This window comes from Crocodylus siamensis, chromosome 4 (genome assembly GCF_052110815.1).
Source record: "Crocodylus siamensis isolate JL-2025a chromosome 4, ASM5211081v1, whole genome shotgun sequence".
NCBI classification, from domain to species: Eukaryota; Metazoa; Chordata; order Crocodylia; family Crocodylidae; genus Crocodylus; species Crocodylus siamensis.
Window position 1 is genome coordinate 98,108,472 of NC_143398.1, and position 20,760 is coordinate 98,129,231.

Below are 20,760 nucleotides of genomic sequence, written 5' to 3' on the forward strand. Positions count from 1 at the left end.
TAATGTTTATATTGTTTTGAGGCCCAAACTAGAGTAAATGTGGTTTCAGACTCCCCTGGCCTACAAGTACTTGCCATTCCATGAACACCCCCTCCCCAGGGCATAATAGGACTCTCTTAGGTTTACTTCTCCTGAATGCTGCCCTCAGTTTCATTTTGACCTGAAATTTTGACAGATCATTGACTCCAGATAAAAGAATTCACCCTCCTTACAAGAACTTTGCTGGCTGTGCCTGACACAGGGCTGCAGTAACTTGGCTTCCAAACCCCATCCATCCTTTCTTTATCAGCACCATCTCTGCTGCAACACCCACTTGCTGTAGCACTCCGAATGCTTCCAAATACACAGAGCTCTGTAATGAGGGTGGAAAGCACAGTGAGACTCCTTCCATATTGTTGTTTTTAAGAGATTTTTTTTATGAAGAGTTTGTACTTAGAGATGAACCAAATTAGTAAATCCAAACATCCTGAAACTGAGTTTGGAGGATAATGCTCAAGAGGACTTGAAAAATCTTCTTTGGCCTCAAGAGATTAAATCCAAGGCAACTGGAATCCAAATTAGTTTTCTGTCTGTGGACCAGTTAGTGACATCAGTGGACCACCACAGCTTAATGATGGGCTTCTAGACCAAGGTAACTACTTCACTACCTGCTTTGCTCTTCTTCTCCTTGAGCTTCAGCAGCCATCATTCTTCCAACTCTAATGGAGTTTGGCCAAGAGAGCAATATTTTTGCCTTTGGATTGGTGAGCTGTAGATATCCATTGTGCTCGGTGATGGCAGGACGTCTGAAAATCCCTCTTACTCTTGTTGGCCTTTTGTTTAATGCATAATTAAAAGTGCCACATTTAGCTGTAATGTTTATAATTAAATGGCAACCATAAAAGTAATTTAAATGTCTTGCCTTTTTGTAAAGCTAGTTGTTTGATTTCTTTGCGCTCAGCTGTATAGTCTATGTGATACTGGAGAGATTTCCAGCATTTTCCCTAATATCTTGTGCTTCCTCCCCTCTCCTCCCCATCCCCTTTCTTACTTTTAGGTGAACAATGCCACAGCACGAGTAATGACCAATAAGAAGATGGTCACGCCATATGCAAATGGTAAGAGAATGCTTGTGCTTATTGTAGATTCAGGAGAGGCTTGCAGGTAAACAAAATGTTAGTGGGGAAGGATGGGATAACAAACACTGCAGTCTCTTCTGCAAAAAAACATAAATCCTACTTGGTGCCTGTATAGTGTTCTTGGATCACTTTACCAAGGAGGGGAAAAGCATTATGCCCATTTTACAGGTAGGAAAAGTGAGGCACTGAAAGGTGAAATGATCTGCCCGCCAGGCAAGTGGCAGAGCCAGAAAGAGAATCCAGGTATTTGAGTCCCATCCCACTGCTCTGTCGAGTGGGCAGCGTCGCGTGACCCTATTAAAAGCTCCTGTTGAGTTCATCGTGATATGCTGAGCGCTCAACACCTTTGACACTCAAGTCATTTATTTAGGCAACTAAATCAGTGGATTGAGCAGCCTGACTTTAGATGCCCTTCTTTTTTTTTTTTTTTCCCCCTTGAATCTTGACCTTAATTGTAACAGTAAAAGCTGAGGCAAAGCTTGTTTATTTTCAATAGTTTTCTAAGGAACTCCAAATAAGAAAACACGAAGGGCATTTTTACACATGCATGTGTCTCATGCAGTTGTATAAGCGGCAAAATGCATGTCAGCATGCAGAAAATGGCGGCAGTGCACTTTTGAACTAAGGCACACCAAAGGTTTTTAAGTTCAAAAGTGCACTGCCGCTATTTTCTGCATGCTGACATGCGTTTTGTCACTTATATAACCGGAGGTGACACAGCGTGGTGTATGTCAGCTTGCATGCAGAGCAGACTCAATTGTCGCAGCACAAAAAAGTATGTGTATAAATGCCCTAAGTTGCTTTGTGAATGAAGAACTGTTTCAGTTAGAAGCTAACAAGTCTCTCTGCTGTTTCTAAATTACACTGCGATACTCCTGTTTTAACTGTGTCCGTGTTGCATAAAAATGCTTTCTTTTTCTCTAGGAGTTGAACACTGTTTAATTTTATAGGATGCTGTATACTTTAAATCTTGGCAACAGAAATGAAACACTGAATTAACAATTAGGGCTGTGCGAAATGGGCCCTATTCAACTAGGATTCTGATTCAGCCCGAATCAGAGACAGTCATTGGATTTGGCTAAATCTGAATCTGAAGATTCAATGCTGATTTGGAGAATCAGTGATTCATCCGTAGACATAGCTTTAAATGTTTTTTCTACATATGGTAGCAGGCATGGCCCATGACTGCTGCGATACTGGGGCGCCTGGACAGTCCTATGGGACTGCAGGGGGTCCCTCCATGTGCTTGGTGGCAAACCTGGACTTCTGGGTCTGCCAGAGAGTGCGCTGGGGCCCCCCTGCGCCCCCTCGGCTTGGTGATCAGCCGCAGGGGGACCCCAGGTGCCCCCCCCCCCCCCGACCCAGGAGGCACCAGTTGCCAAGTCAGGCGGGTGCAGGGGGCCCCCCAGCACACTCTCTGGCAGACCCAGAAGTGGACCAGAAGTCCTTCTGGTTCACTTTCAAGTCTGCTGCTGAGCACGCTGGGGAGCCCCCGCACTTCTGTGGGACACTCCATGCACCCTAACACTGCAGCATTCATGAGCCACCTGCTACCTTGAGATATGTAAAAAAAACATTTAAAGCTGTGTCTATGTCCGAATCTCTCTGAATTGATTCAGAGGGTTCCGATTCAACATGGACAGATTAAAGGGTACTCTGATTCAATTCAGATTTGGAGGTTCAGCCACCGAATTGGGCTGAATCAAATCAGGGACCGAAGCTTTGCACAGCCTTATTAACAATGTTGTTCTAGGACTTGCAGAATGGTTCCCAGTCGCAATGGGAAACAACAAGTTAAATATGCAGTAGTTAATGAAATGAGAGAGCCTGGATCTGAGGGTTGAAACAGCACTGAAAATACTGAGCTCTCCTACAGACTTATTGTCTGATCTGAAGTTATTTTTTAACTGGGGTAATACCTCACAGGAGTGTTCTGAGACTTGATGAATGTTTGTAAAGTGCTTTTTGGAATCCTGTAGTGAAAAGCTCTGTGGAAGTGCAAACCTATCGTACTGCTTTATCCTAAAAATAAGGGCAGAGAACTACAGGGCTGTTTGGAACCAGGGCTTGGGTTACATGGTAGGAGGCAGAAACATCTTTTTGCTTTGTTGACCCATAAAATCAACATTAAATTAAAGTAAGAGTGTTTGATGCCTGGCCAGGGTTGGGGCCTATTGGTTAATGCTTTGTGCCATGAAGTGAGAGATGCTGGTTTGGGAATTGTATCCGTGTCTGTCTTTCTAGGGCCTTGTATGTGCATCTATCATCTTAGTATTTTGCTTTTGAAGATTAGCAGTGCAGCAGCAGCACTCTCTTTCAGTGAGGATGTGCATTATCATTCAATGTTACTCTTCCAGTCATGACATTGATGGGCTTGTTGCTAAATTAGGTCAGGATGATGCTCGTGAGACCTCCAAACTGGCTGAGGTTGTTAAATGTGCAGTAGGTTTTTCAGAACTTCAGAAGGGGTATGACAGGAGAGTAAGAGCTTGTTTAAATAGCAAAACCTGCAGTTACCAGCCAAGAAGTTGAGGCCTCCCTCAGAAAGTCAAGACTGTTAGTGGAAGTCAGACTGGATCCTTGTCTGGACTTCCCTCTTTCTCTCCCCTCCATGGACAGAGCAGAGAGAGACAGACACATAACGGTTCTGCTCTCTGGGAAATGTGCATCTTCTCATGCTGTTTCCTACAATGGTAGGCTTCTCACCAAACCTCCGACTTCTTATTTTAACATTACTCAGTCTCGCATATATTTGCATTTGTTGCCCATTGTGAAGATTATATTAAAAATGATTCTCTAGGAGAAATTGCATCTGCAAACCAATCTGGGGAGGCAGGAAAATTAAAATAAATGGAGGGGAGAAAATGCAGAAGGAACAGACTTCGTTTAAAATGCTTTTATGAGACATTCCACGTAATTCAGTTACCCAGGAAAGCTCTGCTTGATTGCCATGTTTTGGTCGAGTGAATCTCTAGCAAATACCACAAGCAGCGTGTTTTGAGCTATTTAGGCTATAAGATGACTTGCCTCTGATCGCAGGCTCAGCTAACAATTTAGAATCTACAACATTCTCAGTGAATCCTCAGGTTAGTCACAATTGACAGCAAAGATCATGGGAAGAACGCACAATTCCACAGGTCAAATATGCGGTTTGTAATGCACCTATATGAGAGAGAGTTAGTATTCTGCTCAGCTCCATAACTTGCAGCGTACACCGTAGAATAGCCAGCATTTTGCCTTGCTTTCTTGTATAGTGCTCTATACCTTGGCCCTGACATTCAGAAAGGCAGTCTGCTTTCATCCAAAAACACAGGCTTGCGGAAGCACTACTGGGAGATGAGCCTAAAGCAGAGCTGTAGGTGTGAAGCTCCTGTTGTTTTACCTTCCCCATTCTGTCTACAGGTGTAGACTTTGGCATTCACTCCTGTCTTTACTGTTACAGGTTGGAAGTTGAGCCCTGTGGTTGGAGCAGTGTACGGCCCTGAGTTATATGCAGGTAGAACTTAAATAGACACTTTGACTTCTGCCATTTAACTGCAGTGGTGTTTGTTTGTGTTCTCGATCTGCTGTTTCTTTATAACCTTTTTTACGTTTTTTATTCTTTTTAAAATGAAATTAGCGTCCAGCTTTCAAGCAGATGTCTCGCTGGGCAATGACGCCGCAGTGCCCCTGTCAGGAAGGGGGGGTATTAACACTTACATTCCTTTAATCAGTAAGTAGCCGCTATTGGCCCCTGTATTGTTACTGTGCTTGAGTAAACAATTACTTGTTAGCCTTCTCTTCTCCAGCCTGTATAATATATACTTAAAAGGATGGGTTTTGCTGGGCATAGATTTGCCACCAGGCTGAGCAGTGGCCAGCATCTTTGAGTTTTGCAGTACATTTGTGCTTGCTTTCTGGAAGCCCCAGCCAAACAAAGAAGCGATACACCAGGAGGGAGGGGAGTGTAAGGAGAGTGCCATTGCCTCCGCTCTGAAACCAAAGACATCAAATAGGCAAATCCCCCAAGTACATATTATACAAGCTGCTAAACCGCGAGTCTGCTGCAGGCCCTCTCGTGGCATGCATCTGGAAGCATCTTGGGTTGAAGTTGTGCCTTGCGACTGGCTCCTCCTGGGTATCGGTTATTGCATTGTGTTTGCAGCTGCCTCTGAGGGTTTGACATTGTTTTGCCCTGAGCCAGTTTACTCCAGCATGAAGCGTAATAAAACAGGGCCCAATATTCATGGAACCGGTTACTGGTCACATTTGTCAAAGGAAGATGGGCTCTCGGTAAACTGGCACCTTATGGGGAATTCCTTCTGCTCTTGCACATGGGGCATCCTGTCTTTCTGGCTTGAACTTGGGGGGGGGAGGGTAGTTGGCAAAGAGGGGGAAAAGAGGACTCTGATGTCAGTTGACCATTTTCTTTTAAGGGTCTCATAACAAATTATTTCTGAAAGGGCTTCCAAAAAGTTGGAAGTCTCCTGCTGTATAGGTAGGAACTCTGTGCTGCTTGGACTTTCTAACCAGACTGCATGGGGGTGTCAAAATGGGAGGGGGTGGGGAATTGTGCTATGTTTGCGATGGATGAGGCATGCCATAGCATTAACCCCTTGCATGCCAGGTGTCTTTGCAGCCCTTCTCCCCCTCAGGGCCATGATGTAGCAGGAGGCATGCCCCTTTGCAGGACAGATGCAGAACATCCCACAACTTCGGAGACTTTTGTGTTATTTTGTTGGAAGCGGGCGATTGCTTATCTACCCAAGGTTGTTATTTACTTCACCTTTCTCCTTGTTTGTCTTTACAGTTCCAGGCTTTCCCTATCCAACTGCAGCCACCACAGCAGCCGCATTTCGAGGAGCCCATCTAAGGGGCCGAGGAAGGACAGTATATGGTGCAGTCAGGGCAGTACCCCCCACAGCCATCCCTGCCTACCCAGGGTAAGCACTGAACACTAAACAGAGTGCCATGCACCACACTGAGCAGTAACTGATTGTCTAAGGATAACAAGCAGAGATCTTCTGGATGGTGAGAGTTAGGATGTGCTAGGACGAGAGCACTTAGCACCCAACTATGCTGAAAAAGGCCATGTTTAAGTCTTCCATGTTATGCTGTTGTTTAAAACACTCAATTTCAGTATCCTGAAGTTCTAATAATTCAAGGCAACTGCCTAAAACTCTCCAGCAGATTCCTTCATGTTTTAGCAGTTTGTCTACCTGGAATTCCTCTTGCATTAACACAATGTGGAATAACTCTACTAAGAAGGACAAAGAAAGGGTGGAAAATCTCTGGACTGAGGTGGCTCCTCTTCTCTGCACTCCTTTTGCTTTGTTATCTGGGAGTGAGGAGAGTTGTCCATTATCTTCATGCCTCACCATCTTGGAGTAGGACATAGGAAAGCCAGTTACCCACAATGGATTTGCTTTCTTTGTTGGAGACAGTTTAAAAAGGTTTAAAACAAAGAGCAATCAAGTCCATTTAAATGAAGACAGGAGTGAGATGGAGGAGAGGGAGAATGAAACGACAACATGCTTCTAACAGTAGATGTATAGAGCACTGATGGACATGCTGCTGAGCACCCTTTGCCCTCCAGTTTTCATCATTTGCAGTGGAATGGTTCTGCAGCAGCAAGCTGTTCTGCTGTTGTTGTTTGAAAGTTGTAGGTAGCTGGGTTGTTTTTTGAGGGGGTTTTTCCTGGGGTTTTTTGGTTTGTTTGTTTGTTTTTTTTAAAAGTGTGATGGCATGATGATGATTCAATATATTTTCTCAAAGAGTCTCTTCTTTTTGAATCTGAGAAATGCCTCACTTAGCTTGTTTTCCCTGTTTTCAAGATAATGTCCTCACAATGTCACAGCGGGAAAACTGAGTAGAAGAGAATCCTTCCTGAGAGAGAAAAGTGTATCCCCACCTCCCAATTTGCATAGTAAACCAGTATAGAGCTGGAGAATATAAACTGCAAGCTTCCTAAAACCACAGTGACACAAAATCTTGCCCTAGGGTGTATTAACTTGGAACATTTTGTATAATAGACTATGATGGGGAATTACTACTGCACTTTCTTCTATACAGAGCCCTGTCCAGTTTTGGAACAGATCTTAATAAGCAAGTTGCAGTAGCCAGACATTCATGTAGTCTGTAACAATAACTTGTAGCAGTATTTTCTTTGATTCACATCTTGCATTAGACAAATAATTAGTACATCCCAATAACCTGTGGAGGAACCTGTTGTCTCAACTGAAGGTTCACAATTAAGTTTGTTGGGTTTTCAGACAATCAACCCTTTATACATAGCTCCATCTCTTCTCTACAGACAGTACTAATTAACATCCTCTATTTTCTAATCATGGCCTCTGACTTAAAATCTCTGTTCCTCTTTGTTACATAATAATTATGACCCCAGTCTGATTTATCAGGAAATGCACCAGAGTGAAACACACAAGCAAAACAGAGCTTAGTGCAACTGTCCAAATGAATGAATGAATATCTGCCTGGGGGAGGGGTCTTGTATTTTTTATCCCTGATAGTAACGGCTAGAGCATTCCTAGCAAGAGGTTGCCATCTGTGGTACACAGGAAGGACTTTTCTTGATAGCCTTCTTGGGCATACATTTGGTTAAAGGGTTGATTTCCATGTGGAATAGCGCCCAAGCTCCAGTGACTTTCCTTTCCAAGTAATGTCTCATGACTGTATTCACTTACAATACACTGGTTTGTCTGACCCTACTGACTGATTTTGTATGCCTTCATAGGCAGCAGACTATCCAGTAAATAGTTGGAAGACAGCAGTAAACAACCTACACTTACAATTGGCCCCAAATTGTGCTGGTCACCAACATTAAGTTGTAATTAACTGATTTTGTTTGTTGTCTTCATAGTCTGTCTCTCCACATGGCATTTCATTCAGAAGCTTCCTCATGGCAATGTAAGACTGCATTGTACATTTTAATAAACAGCAAGGCAGGAAGAGCTTTATAATTTGAAGTTACATATGGTCACTGTTGACCTGACATTGGGATTTTGCATATATTCCCGTCTCCATGTCATTTATCAGTACTTTTAAAAACAAGACCATGAAATGAGGAGTCAACATGTGATTGACCAGAAGAAAATGGATGCTGAGGAAGACATTCAGTAACATTAAAATGTGACTAATTCAAAGCTGATAGAAGGAGATGCTTTGTCTCAAAATGCTAAATTATTTGTGAATATTATTGAGGCTAAGAGTTTAGCAGGATTAAAAAAAAAGTAATGGACGTTTCTATGTTCTTGTCATCTATTTAAACATAGCAACTACCATAGTAGATGAGAAAAGAAGTCCATTCAATACAGTATCCTGCCTGGTAGTATCTGTCAGTAGCTAATTCAGAGGAAGGTGCAAAAATCTCATAATCTCAAGAAATTTGTCTAAAGACCTGCTGAAGCATGAGGTTTAATAAAACATTTGTGAAAACCAGTGGTCTTAATCCAGGTAAATGCAAGCTTATCCAATAAGAAACCAAAACAAACTTCCGAAAAAGGTAGGATGAGGGCTTGAGCAGTATCTTGGAAAGGAATGGCTCAGAATAGGGTTTGTGCACCTGAGGTTTGCTAACCAACTGAACATGACCTCATAATTAATATGATGACCAGGAGAGCAAATCTATTCTTTTGATGTAAAATCAAGGGAATATTGAGCAGAAAGGTAGTATTACTTTAACTACTGGAACAGTTTAAGTAGGTATGTGGTGGATTTGCCATCACCTGAAGTCTTTAAAGTAAGGTGTATGCACTTTTTAAAAGAGATGTTGTAGCTTAACCAGAAGTGATGGACTTGATTCAGAAACAACTCAGTCAGTTTCTGTAGCCTGTGTCATGCAGGAGGTTAGATTATGTAACGGGAAGGGTCCTGCTGCCCTTAAAATAAAGTGAATATGTCTTCTAAAATTTGCTAGCATAAATTATAAATCTAGATATTTTTATTATATATGTAAATAAATGTCCAACCTCTCTGAATCTTGCTAGGCTTTTGGCCTCAGTGATTGGAAAATATTAAAAACTTTTTAACGGGGATTGAAACATTCAGGCTTCCATACTTAAGTCAATCTCAAGCAATGTGAAGGTAGGAGGAGAACCCTGGCTAGTTACTGGTTACTCTGCAGCTGCTGATTGTAGGGTTCTTTTCACTTTTCTGTGAAGGTGCAATGCTAGTAATGGTCAGTGACAGGATCTTAAATTAGAGGCACACTGTTGTTCTGATCCAGGGGAGAGGGGGAGAAATTCCTTTGAAATCCATTTATCACTTCCAGAACAATTTTACCGGAAATCACAACATGTTCATAACCAACAGTCATTTCCACTGTTGAGCTTTTGCCTTTCCTGCAGGGGTGGGGAACCTTGCTGAAAAACACTTCTGACCATAGTAAGAGAATCCAACCATGTAAGGCATAGGCCAAGAAACCAAGCTCTTGTTTTGGAGAATTTAGTTCCTGCAAACACCATACGGCCCACTTCTCCCTGCTGAAGTGACTCATCTCTTCCTGTTACAAGGAATTGTATCTTTGCATTCCTATCAAATGCATTTTAGGCACGAATGCAACTCTGTCCATGGGGAATAGATTCCACCTGTACTGAGATGGATGCAGTCTGACCAAATTATGTTACTGGTAGCAAACACTGCTCCAGGATTTTCAGTAATAGTATGCAGGCTTTTGGCAAAACATCCAGGCCTCTCTTTTTGTACCTTGCAATAGATGGCTGTTTTGACGAGGGTGGCAGGATCTTGGCAGTATTTTTATACTCCATCTGACATGTGAAAAATATTACAGCTTAACGTTCCATGCCTCCTCCTTGCCAGTGGGTAGTGCTGCCGGTAAGTCGTACACATTGCACCCATGTATCTCACAGATGGTGGAGCTAATGCTTTATAACGTCTGGGGTGACTTAGTACTGAGGACAAAACAGGAGAAAGTTATGTAATGTGAAGTCACATGTTGATAACAAGGGGTGGGGTCATACCCTCTTCCTTCCTCACCCTTTCCCAATTCCCCATCCCCAAAGTGAGCCTTTCATGGCCTAATGTTCTGGTTAGACTGGCTCCTGGGGGTCCCCTGACTCTGGTTTTACATTTTTGCTGCCTGAAGTTCTGAGAGAAAGAAACAATGGCTAATAGAGCGTCACCCCATCCAAGCCGTTCCAGATGCTCCTCTCTGCTGTGGAATGTGTCGTTACTATCAGGGATCCCCACTGCACCTTTCAATTCTTGGACCTTGGACCAATCAGCTAACCTTTTTAGCTCATTATCTCTGCTTGTGAAAGCAATGCATTGTGGGTATTTTTGGTTTTTTCTTTTTAATTACATTTCTCTGTGTTTACTTTGATCAGAATTGATTGACTTGTTTTCCTGAGGTGTTGCATCGGTTCTTTAAGATGCTGAATAATAATACTTTGCATGCTTGTGTGATCAGCCAACTCTTATCGCATGTCTAATGTGCAGGGTAAAAGCAGGTGATGTATGGATATCAGAAACAAAGTTATGCAGCCCTGTGAGACTTCAAATACATAATTCTACAGAACTCTCTGAAACATGCTTCTGACCTAGGTGGATTCCAGCCCTTGTGGGACTCCTTCTGAAGGGCTTCTTTTATTGCACATGAAACGTGTTTCCCGAGGCCAATTTGTTCCATGTGTTTAGGGTGTTAAATAAAGTAATTCCAGGATAACAACCAGAGTGGAGGTTTCTAAACCCTTGTTTCTCTTCTTCAGGGCATCAGATCTTTTTGAGTCTATTTTTATTGTACAATATGAAGGTTGTTTCCCCCACCCTTTGCATACTGTCTCCCCCTCTGCCCCCTCCCCTCTTGCATGCCATGGAGAATGACATGGAGCCGTCTAGCGTGCGTGCGCACACACATTCTCTCGCTGATTCGCTCCTGCCGAAAGCCCAGGTTGTGGATTCATACATCACCTGCCTGTGTAAAACGCATGTGCATGCTGCCGTCCTCAATAACCGGAATGTGTTTTCTGTTCTTTTGTTTTTTTTTTTTTGTTTTTGTTCTTTTGTTTTTGTGTGGATTTTCTGCAGTGTGGTTTACCAGGACGGATTTTACGGTGCTGACCTCTATGTAAGTACACACACCGGAGCCTTCTCATCCCCAACCCTTGACAAGCCAGCCTTTTTTTTGTTTGTTTGTTTGTTTGGTTTGGTTTGGTTTGTTTTTGGTTTTTTTTAAAATATCATTTACTTTAATTTTCTTCTTCCTTGTGGATATATATATTTATATATTTAAGAATGCAAGCATGCTTCTCTGTCACTGCGCTTGCCCCTGGGTGCAAGACCTTAAGCCTTTGGGTTTCCTGATCATTGCCAGGGTCAGTTTTACTGGGTATCCTTTCCCCACATGCACACTGCTACTAATCAAACTGAGAGATGATTAGCAAATTGAAATTTCTCTCAACACTTCTCTCATTTGCATAATTTGGATATAAAAATAACAGGACTGGTTTAGCCTCAGACCTTCCCTTTCCTTCTTCCCCTCCCACCCCTTCCTCTCCCCTCTTGGGGCCCTTTCACACTTGATTGGTGCAGCTGGCACTAAGCTAACTGAGCTCTGTTTACAAAGTCTCACGTACTGTTGGGATACAGATGTCACCCCTCTTGGGGAAGACATTGGGGCTGATTAAAAAAGGAGTCTGAGATACTAGATTAAATGTTAAGATCTCATTTTGCTACTTCAAATGGTACCTAAATAGAACAAGGTTCTCTTTCTTCTCCCAAAGGGAGTTGTAACGCACACTTTGTAAGGGTGTTGTTTAGACAGAAGACTCCACAACCTTTTGCTGTCTTTGAAATCTCTTGTGTGCTACAAAAGGCTTTGTCTTGTCTTGTGACTTCACCAGCCAATCTGTATCCGTAATTCCTAGTCACTGATATCTTTGAACTGATTGTAGGTGCTATTTCTGGAACACAGGATCAAGGGATTCGGATTGGTTGGTGAGGAGAGCAGTTTGCCTTGAGAAGGGAAGAACTCCAATAAGGTTCTTGGGATGAATAGGAGGATTCTCTCTCCAAAAAAAAAAAAAAAAAAAAAGGAAAAGAAGAAAAACAGCTTTTAAATTCACTGCTACCATCACCAACCTTGAACTATCTTGCTCCAAAGTTCCTCTTTGTGGGAGATGCCTCTTGGAGCTGCAAATATTTTGTCTTATTTATGGTATGGTTGTCAGAAGAACTGACTTGGTATCTGCACTGCTGAGGAGATAGATGCACATGCTCTCCAGAGATTTATCCCTAGGGTCAGAGCTGAGTAAGAGATAAGGTAGCCTATGGGCCTCTGGTCTACACAGAAGCTTCAGGCCCTGTAAAAACATGTTTCCAAGCACAGCTAGCCCCAGCAATTGGACAGCATTTTGTCAAAACACAGCAGTACTTACTTTCCTAGATATGCTTGCGGGGAATCAAATTATATTCACTCGTACATGTGCTCACTGCTTACACACACGCATACATAGACACACACACTTTTGCACATGCAGTTCCTCCTTATATGGCCTTGCACCATGCTCCCCTAAAAATAGGCCTGCCTAATTAAGTGTTCCATTATAAAAGTCCTTCAAAGGAAAAAGAAAGAGTTTTGACTTCTTTCCCCCCTCTCTTATTCCTAAAGCATTACTCTTTCTAGATCAATCAGTTTGGCCTTGATATTGCAGTGATTAAGCAGGAGAATGGGCAGCTAGTCCATGCTTGGTGTCACTTCTCTCTCCGCCTAGCACATTAAGGCCCCTCTTGTTAAGAGGAAGCTGTTGACCATGCTTATTCCCTTATACTTTTTAGAAAGTTCCTTCAGACCTTTAACTTCCTCCTTTGATGCCTGAGGGACTCAGTTTAACACCTGTAAAGGATACCAGCTTTAATAATACAGAGAATCCCCTCATTCACTCCATGTTGTCTTGCTGTGTCAGAGAGATCTTAAATTTGACTAAAATCTGTAGATAAAACAGCTGGGCATTTTGCTGTAAATGGTTGAGCTCCCCTTATTGGATGAACACAGGACCTGGAAATATAGGGCATCTGTCAAGGTAGGTTGGCCAAGGTTTACCTTTATTTTTCATTACCAGAACTCTTGATGTAGTTAATGGAGGTTTAAATCTCACTCCTAACTTCTAATGCACCCTACTATGCATTCTGCTAATTGGCACAAATTGAATGAGTAACCAACCAGTCATTGGGTTATAACCCACTGAATTGTGTCCTGTGTTGTTGCATTTGTGTTCGGTCACCATAAAAGCATTGTCTGGGGTTTTGTGGCAAAAGAAGAAGGTTCTTCAGTCACTGACTGCTACTCTGGGAAGAGGGTTCATTAGTCTTGATATAGTGGGAGTTAAGTTGAAGATTGCTCATACCTGCTCAGCTGTTGGGGGGAGGTTGAGGTGGAGGTACAGGTGGGGAGAAAGATCTTCAGCTGGCAGGATGGGATGAGTAGGGGGGAACAGAGTCGTCTCAAGCTCCAGTTGTCCTTGCACTGACTGATCTGCCTCCTGCTTTACCTCCTTCTACTCCTCCTCCTCTTTCTCCCTCCTCTTTTCTTTCCTGGGGCAACCTTCCTGCTAGCCAGCGTCTCTTCTATGAAAACAGGGTTCCACCTCTTGTGGAACTCGCTCCTCTCTGGCAAAATACCTGCATTTGCAAAGAAATCTGCCCCAGGGTGCTAAGGGTGTTGGGCTCCATTTTGGCTATTAGGAAAGGTACTGGCTCTCCTGCAAAAGGGGTCAGTCTGGGGTAACAAAGCATCTGCAAAGACCATTCCTATCTGTGAAAAGCGTGCTTGCATCCACTGGAAAGAAAAGGCTGGTGAGCCCCTTTGTGGGCTGTTTGTATGATTGTTTCCTTCCACAGCTGTGTTTTTTTGAACTGCTCTTCCTGTGTTCTGTTATAGAATAGTCTTACAGGAACCAATCATTAGCGCTAAAATACCTCAGGTAGGAGTGCCAGTGTGACCTGCCAACCAATCAGATTGTGGATTGCAGTGGAAAAAACCCCCTGAATTATACTAACCATTTCAGCGCCACATTAGAGATGGGAACAGAGGCTTTTTTTTTTTTTTTCCTTTTTTTAGGACAGTGCAGATTTGTGAGTGTGTGATCAATGCCCCTGCTACATCAGGGCTCCACATAAGGTTTCATATTGAACAGCATTTTGTTCGGAAAATTAGATGGAAGAGCTAAGGGTCATGCTTGTCCCATCACCCACACAGATGCCCCTAGTGCAGTGGACACTGCTGTCCTGTCACCTCTCTCCATTCATCCGTGCCCATCTATGGTGCATATCTGCCAGCTTTTTAAGACATAAGTACTAGAAATCAATTCTAGCGCCTTCTGCATGTAACCTTCTATTGTAGGGAAGTTTGGGAAGGGCAAAGAGATCCCATCAGTCTCTTTTCAAGCCTTTTAAAAATTGGATTATTTGTCATTTAGGTTGGCAAATAGAGAGAGACAGCACATGGACTGTGCTTTTCTCCATGGGTCTGGAAAGGCATGTGCGACTTAGGGGGAGGAATGCAGGCACAGAATTGCATCATCACAATTTATCTGCTTATCTCATTGTGTCCTGTGCCACTGCAGGGATGGACACCTGCTAATATGCTTGGATAACACAATAAAAAAAAAGAGGACAGAGGAGGCAGGATGCAGTTGGGTGTCTTCATGTTCTGATTAGTTTTTGATTACCCCATATGGATTTTTTGTAGGAAAGAGAGAGTGCCTGTGTTTTGAGCTGAAGAGCTGTGTAGACCCTCTTTTTAAAATACTCATTATTCCCCTTTAGAAAATTCAGCAGCTAGTCATACTGCTGCTTCAGTTCAGTTAGCAGCTTCATACTTGCATCGTTTATCAAATAATTCCCAGCAACTCCAGGAAAAGCAAGAGGATGTTTTTATGTATCCTTCTGTGGCTGGCCATGGAATATGCACATCTTAATTCTCTGGCCTTCCAAAGAGTTGTTCTGCCATGCATTTAAGCAGACTCAATCAGATTTGAAGAATAAGAGCTACAGAAGCAACCTGTAGGATTATTTATATATCCCCCCTGGAGGAGAGGTTCACTGAAGGTACTCCAGTGTGCTGTAGCACCCTGGCTGAGAATCAGTGGCCTGGACTGTACTTGCTCATCTTTCTCATACCTCCCCAAACCAGTCCAAAACACTAAGCTCTAAAGAGCTGTTTCTGCTTGTCAAGTAAATATGTGCAACCCTTCTTGCTCCCCCCTCTTCTTGTGGCAAAGTTTTGTTGCTGTCTGGCTGGTAGGAAGGTACCTGATCTGACGTAACATGCTCACAAGAAGTCTAGAGACTTTCATTAGTTTTGACACTAATTGGAGATTTCGTTAAAAATTGCATCTTGATGGCGAAACTTGTCACTGTAAAATCATCTAATTTAAATAGATGGAGAAAGTTTGCACAACTGTCCTAGGTATTTGGGGACTGTGCCATTGAAGGGCATGTTCCCTTAGGAGCTAGCTGCAGCACTGGAGGGCTATAGAGAAGCTAGTCAGGGTCTATTGTATTCATGAAGTGACATGAACACTCAGCTTCATCAAAAATGTGACACAGTTCAAATAAAGTACAGTACCTGAAGTGTGAGTGGCATTAGAAACTGAGTGAGTTAGCAGATTAGCTTCTTCCTTCAGGCGAAATTCAATGTGGACAAGAATAGCAGAAGGGCCATGTCATGGGTGCCTTGGACAAGCTGTGTGGGATTTTAGAGGTACTGATGAAACTACATGTGGGTCCCAGGTTTGGATTAGTGGGAGTTACTGCTAAGTAAGGAAACTTGCACAGTGTCTCCCTGGGCTTTTCTCCCTTCCTGAAACTCACTGAAAGCAATGAAAGAATATTAAAAAAGGAGTAAGAAACATTTTTTTCCTCCATGCTTTTGTATTTTGGGACCTGATTCAGTCACGCTTGAGAGATCCAGATGCTAGAATCCCTAAAGCTATCCATGCTCATTGCTTCTATGCAAAAAATGTATTAAAGCCATGCTAATTCCACCCCCCCCCCTTTTTTTTTAAATTGATATACGCACAAATAGACTTTGCAGACTGGTTTAGCTCAAGCAAGTCTGCTCGTGTGTGTGTATATACATATAACCTTTAACTTTTTTTTTAAGTCAGCGGTAGCTTCAGTGCATGGTTAAAAGCAGTACACATGTCACCTATTTCTTAACTTCATTTCTCCAATGAATTATTTCTCCTGTTTTTGTTTGTTGTGCAGTTGACTGAAGAAATGTTAACATCTCGCTCTAAATCTCTCAGTGGAGTCTCTGTTCCCTTCTCTGATATAACAGATGGGTTATTGCTTGTTATAATTATTAACATTGTGGTGTGGGAGAGGGCTAGGGTGGGAGACATATATTTTTGGGGGGACGTGGGGATTGTTAAGGTTTGGAATGTTAACTCCAGTGGTGACTGACTGTTTCCGTAATAGCAGGTCGTTGTGGCTGCACGCTCTAGTAATTGAGGCTGTGTACTTCACCGAGCTTGTGGTAGAGCCTAGGGCGAACTGCTGTCCCAAGAGAATGCTGGGATAGATAGAACTAGCCAATATGAGTCTGAACGTGGTGATTTTGCTGGTTGTTTTAGCTCCAGATGTCAGCATGCTTAGTTTTTAATTTGATTAATAAATGTTACACCATTCCCCTTCCCACACCTGACTCCAACCCCTTTCTCCCTCTTCTCCTGTACAAGACATGTAAGTTTAAAAGAATAAATGAACCCCCCCTCGCCTCTTTTTTTTGGTTTCAAACTGCATCTTGCTGTCATGTCCACAGTAACCTCCAGTCACATTTAACATGGCTGTTAACCTCAAATGTAGGTAGCAAATGTGTAGGAGAGTGAGAACCTCAGCACGTTCTAATGCAGGCTGCCCTGCATGTGATGCTACGCGGTGTGGATTTGAATGTTTTGCATCTGCCTGACTATTAGACTCATCAAGAATTCAGCAGTCTCGTAAACTGACAGGGTACAGTGCCATTATTCATTTGAAGATTTGTTTGAATTTCCTGGGGAAGGTTTAATTTGAATGAACTTAATCTCACTGTATCTCATGTGCTCTCTCCCTCACACATTTTGGGGATCAGTAATAATGTGTAAAAGCCAAAAAAATTGAGATTGTAGGAAAACAGGGCTGGAAGGAATCTCATCAAGTCATCCAGTTCAGCTCCCTGCTCAGGACAGGATCATCCCACACTAAATCATCCCAGCCAAGTGTATACCTAAACTTCTCTTGAAAATTTCCAGGTATGGAGAGTTTCCAACTCCTCAGTGTAGCCTGTTTTCAATGCCTGACCACCCTTACAGTCAGGAAGTTCCTCGTGACCTCCAAGCTAAATTTCCTGTGTTGCAGGTTGAGGCCATTGCTTCTAGTCCTGTCCTGTATGTCCACCGAGAAAAGGTGGTCTGTCTCCATCCTCTCTGTAATTGCTCTTCAGGTATTTGAAGACTGTTTTCAAGTTCCTCCCTCAGTTGCTCTTCTCCAGACTAAGTAGCCCTAGTTATTTCAGCCTTTCCACATGAGTTATGCTTTCTAAGTCCCTAACAATTTTTGTGGCTCTCTGTTGGGCTCTTTCCAATCTGTCCACATCTTTCATGAAGTTTGGGGCCCAAAACTGGACACAGTATTTCATGTGAGGCCTCACTAGTGCTGAATAGAGTGGAGGAATAATTTATCTTGATTTGTAAGTGACACTCCTTTTAATACAGCCAGAATGCCTTTGGCTTTTGTTGTTGTTGCCGCCTGGAGAGCACACTGTTAGCTCATATTCACCTTACTTCCACTGTAACCACCAAGTCCTTCTTTGTAGTACTGCAGCCTAACCGGTCATTCTCCAGTCCGGATTCGTGCATGCAGTTATTCTGTCCCAGATGCAGGACTCTACATTTGTCCTTGTTAAATTTCATCTGGTTGTTGGCAGACCATTTTTCCAATCTTTCCAGGTCATTCTGGATCCTAGTCTTACCTTACAGGGCATCTGCGACTCCACCCAACTTGGCATCATCTGCAAGGTTGCTAAGCAAGCACTTCTTCCCATGGCCCAAATCATTAATGAAGATGTTGAATGATTCCAGACATGGGGCAGGCTCCTGGGTAACTCCACTCGATGTCTCCTCTGAACTAGACATTGAGCTGTTGTTGACTATTTGTTGAGTATGTTGAGCCAACAAGTTTTGTGTCTGCCATACGCTCTTTCATTTAGTTGGTACTTGCTTAGCTTGTTAATGAGAATGTTATGAGAAAGTGTCAAAAGCCTTGCTCAAATCAAAGTGCATCACCTCCATTGCTCTCCCCTATCCACAGATCCTGCCGCCTTATCATAGAAGGAAAGCAGGTTAGTCAGGCATGGTTTCCTTTTGGTGAATCTCCATTCCGGCTGTTTCTGGTCACCATTTTTGCCTCTAGATGCTTTACCATAAATCCCTTGAGGACCTGCTCCATAATCTTACTAGGTATCAAGGTCAGGCTGACTGATTGGTAATTCCCTGGATCCTCCTCCTTCCCCTTCTTAAAGATGTTCACTATATTTGCCCTTTTCCAGTTACCTGGAACCTCACCTAAACTCCACAAGCTCTCAAAAAGGATAGCTAATGCCTCTGAAATTATCTCAGCCAGTTCTTTCAGTATCCTAAGTTGCATCTCATCTTGCTCTGTGGACTTGAAAGCATCTAGCTTCTCTTAGTCATCTGTAACCTGTTCCTCTGCTACTCTAGATGGTTTGTTTCCTTCTTTATCTTTGCTACCAAGCAGGCTTATCATCTGGTAGCTGACCCTGTTTGTAAAGACCTGAAGTAAAAACATTATATGCTTCAGCCTTCTCTGCATCATCCATAACTAGATTTGGCTTCTGTATTTTGTAAAGACCTATGGTTTCTTTGATTTTTTTTTTTTCCTCTTACTTTTGACATACTCATAGAGTCCCTTTTTTATTGCCTTTTGTCTCTTACCAGGTATATCTCAGATCATGCCTTGGCTTTCCTAACTTTCTCCCTGAACATCTGTGTGGTTATTCTTATGTTTGTTCCTAGTAATATGACCAAGTTTCCACTTTTTGGAGGATTCTTTTCTGAGTTTCAACTCATTAACTCATTGCTGTCTAGGCAGGTCTGTTTCCTGTTGCGTTTCCCATTCATCCATTGGTTTGGGATGAAGGGACTAAAACAGAGACAGTTAATAGCTAGAAGGGCAAAGCTGTGACATGATGCCATTTTAAAGGGAAGATATGATATTTAATGGGTGAAGATTTGAATGGTGTCCTACTCTACTAACAAGAACACTGTAGTTTACCCATATGCATTATAGCTTCATCCTCTCCAGAGCAAGAAAGCATTTCCAAACCAGTGTCCCTTAAGACACTCTGCCCTTGGGGTAGATTTGCTCCATCAGGCAGCAGAAATGTAATGAAAGTAATTTCCTCTTATTAAAGTTAACTAACCCAAGATTTAGTCCAGCAGAAGAGGCAGACTTCCCATGCTGAAACTGTTCATGTGTTTTCCTTCTGATTGGATATAACCTTGAGGTTTTTGCTTTTCTCCTACTCTGGCCAAGAACTATATATGCTGCACGTGGCAGAGAAACTGTAAGCCTGTTCTGGAGTGAAAGGGCCTCAGGCCAGCTCCTATTCCCACACAACTGTATAAATGTTGAAAACTAACAAAAGTGGACTTTAGAGTGTTCTGTTTTAATTTATGACTCCCTGTCACTCAGTCATGTAGGGAAATTACAGTCACTGACAATATTATTCCCCACAGAGTTAAGAAAAAGCCATGTACAGAATCATACAGTAAATCAAATTCCTGTCTAAGGGAGCTTGCTATCATGGCTTCTAGGCACAGTAACCTCTTGAGATTGGCTTCTGTCCCCAGAAAGTATCCTTGCATGCTGTAGGTTACTTCAGGGGTCCCATTTAAAGTACAGAGACTCTCGCCTGACTAGCCAGGCCTCCCTCAGCCCAGAGAAAGTAGGAGTGGAAGGAGCTGCTGTTTTGCTGCTATTCAGGAATCCTGCTCTGAGACCCACAAGTCCTTTAGCTCAGGATGCAGAATGGTTTTTGCCAGTTCTTCGAGAGGCATAGGTATCTTTCTGAACAACCATCTGGGACTGGTAGGATATCAGCAGATTTTAAAAGTGTCTATATATTCTCCAGAGCAAATATAGCATAAAAATAGCAATGTAAGCTTCTCTAACATAGCAGCCACCCACCCATTCTCCAATGTCTCACCTTCATTTTGAGGGGCCACATCCAAGTGGTTCAGTCTCTGCATACATTTAATTGTTGGCAGGTCTGAGACTACCAGTTGGTGTTGCCTTGTTCAGCTCTGGTTTTTTTAACTTGTTGCATTTCTGTGGATCTAGGCCAGGTAATATCTACATTTCTTTCCATGCTCAAGGTAGAGAAAAGTAAAAGTTCCTCTGGATGACTTCCTTTCTAGCACAGATACCACTGGAAAAGAAATTTAACAATGTCATGTGAAGTGGAGAGCATTCAGGTTTTACTTCTGTTTATCCTGATTTTTCCCATCCTCAATACCAAATATAATCTCCCACAAGGATAATCCTACATTTCATTTGGCCTGCTCCCCAGTGCACTGTGCTGGGGCTTTTTACCATGATTCAAGTCTGCCCAAGCCTTCTGGGGAAG

At 42.7% G+C, this 20,760-nt stretch overlaps 1 protein-coding gene across 16 annotated transcripts in view; it reads left to right on the top strand.

Moving 5' to 3' along the window:
• RBFOX2 (RNA binding fox-1 homolog 2) overlaps nucleotides 1-20,760 on the top strand; it is a 258,241-nt gene that overhangs the window by 228,406 nt on the left and 9,075 nt on the right. For 7 of the 16 annotated variants that reach the window (XM_090043121.1, XM_090043118.1, XM_090043115.1 and 4 more), the window contains 5 exons: nucleotides 1,037-1,097; nucleotides 4,561-4,614; nucleotides 4,738-4,830; nucleotides 5,908-6,040; nucleotides 14,011-14,053. In XM_090043121.1, coding sequence (XP_089899247.1) covers nucleotides 1,037-1,097; nucleotides 4,561-4,614; nucleotides 4,738-4,830; nucleotides 5,908-6,040; nucleotides 14,011-14,053 — 384 coding nt within the window. Of the gene's footprint in view, nucleotides 1-1,036; nucleotides 1,098-4,560; nucleotides 4,615-4,737; nucleotides 4,831-5,907; nucleotides 6,045-11,159; nucleotides 11,200-14,010; nucleotides 14,054-16,340; nucleotides 16,418-20,760 lie in introns of those variants that run through there. The other 9 variants (XM_090043122.1, XM_090043119.1, XM_090043116.1 and 6 more) reach the window with 6 other exon arrangements.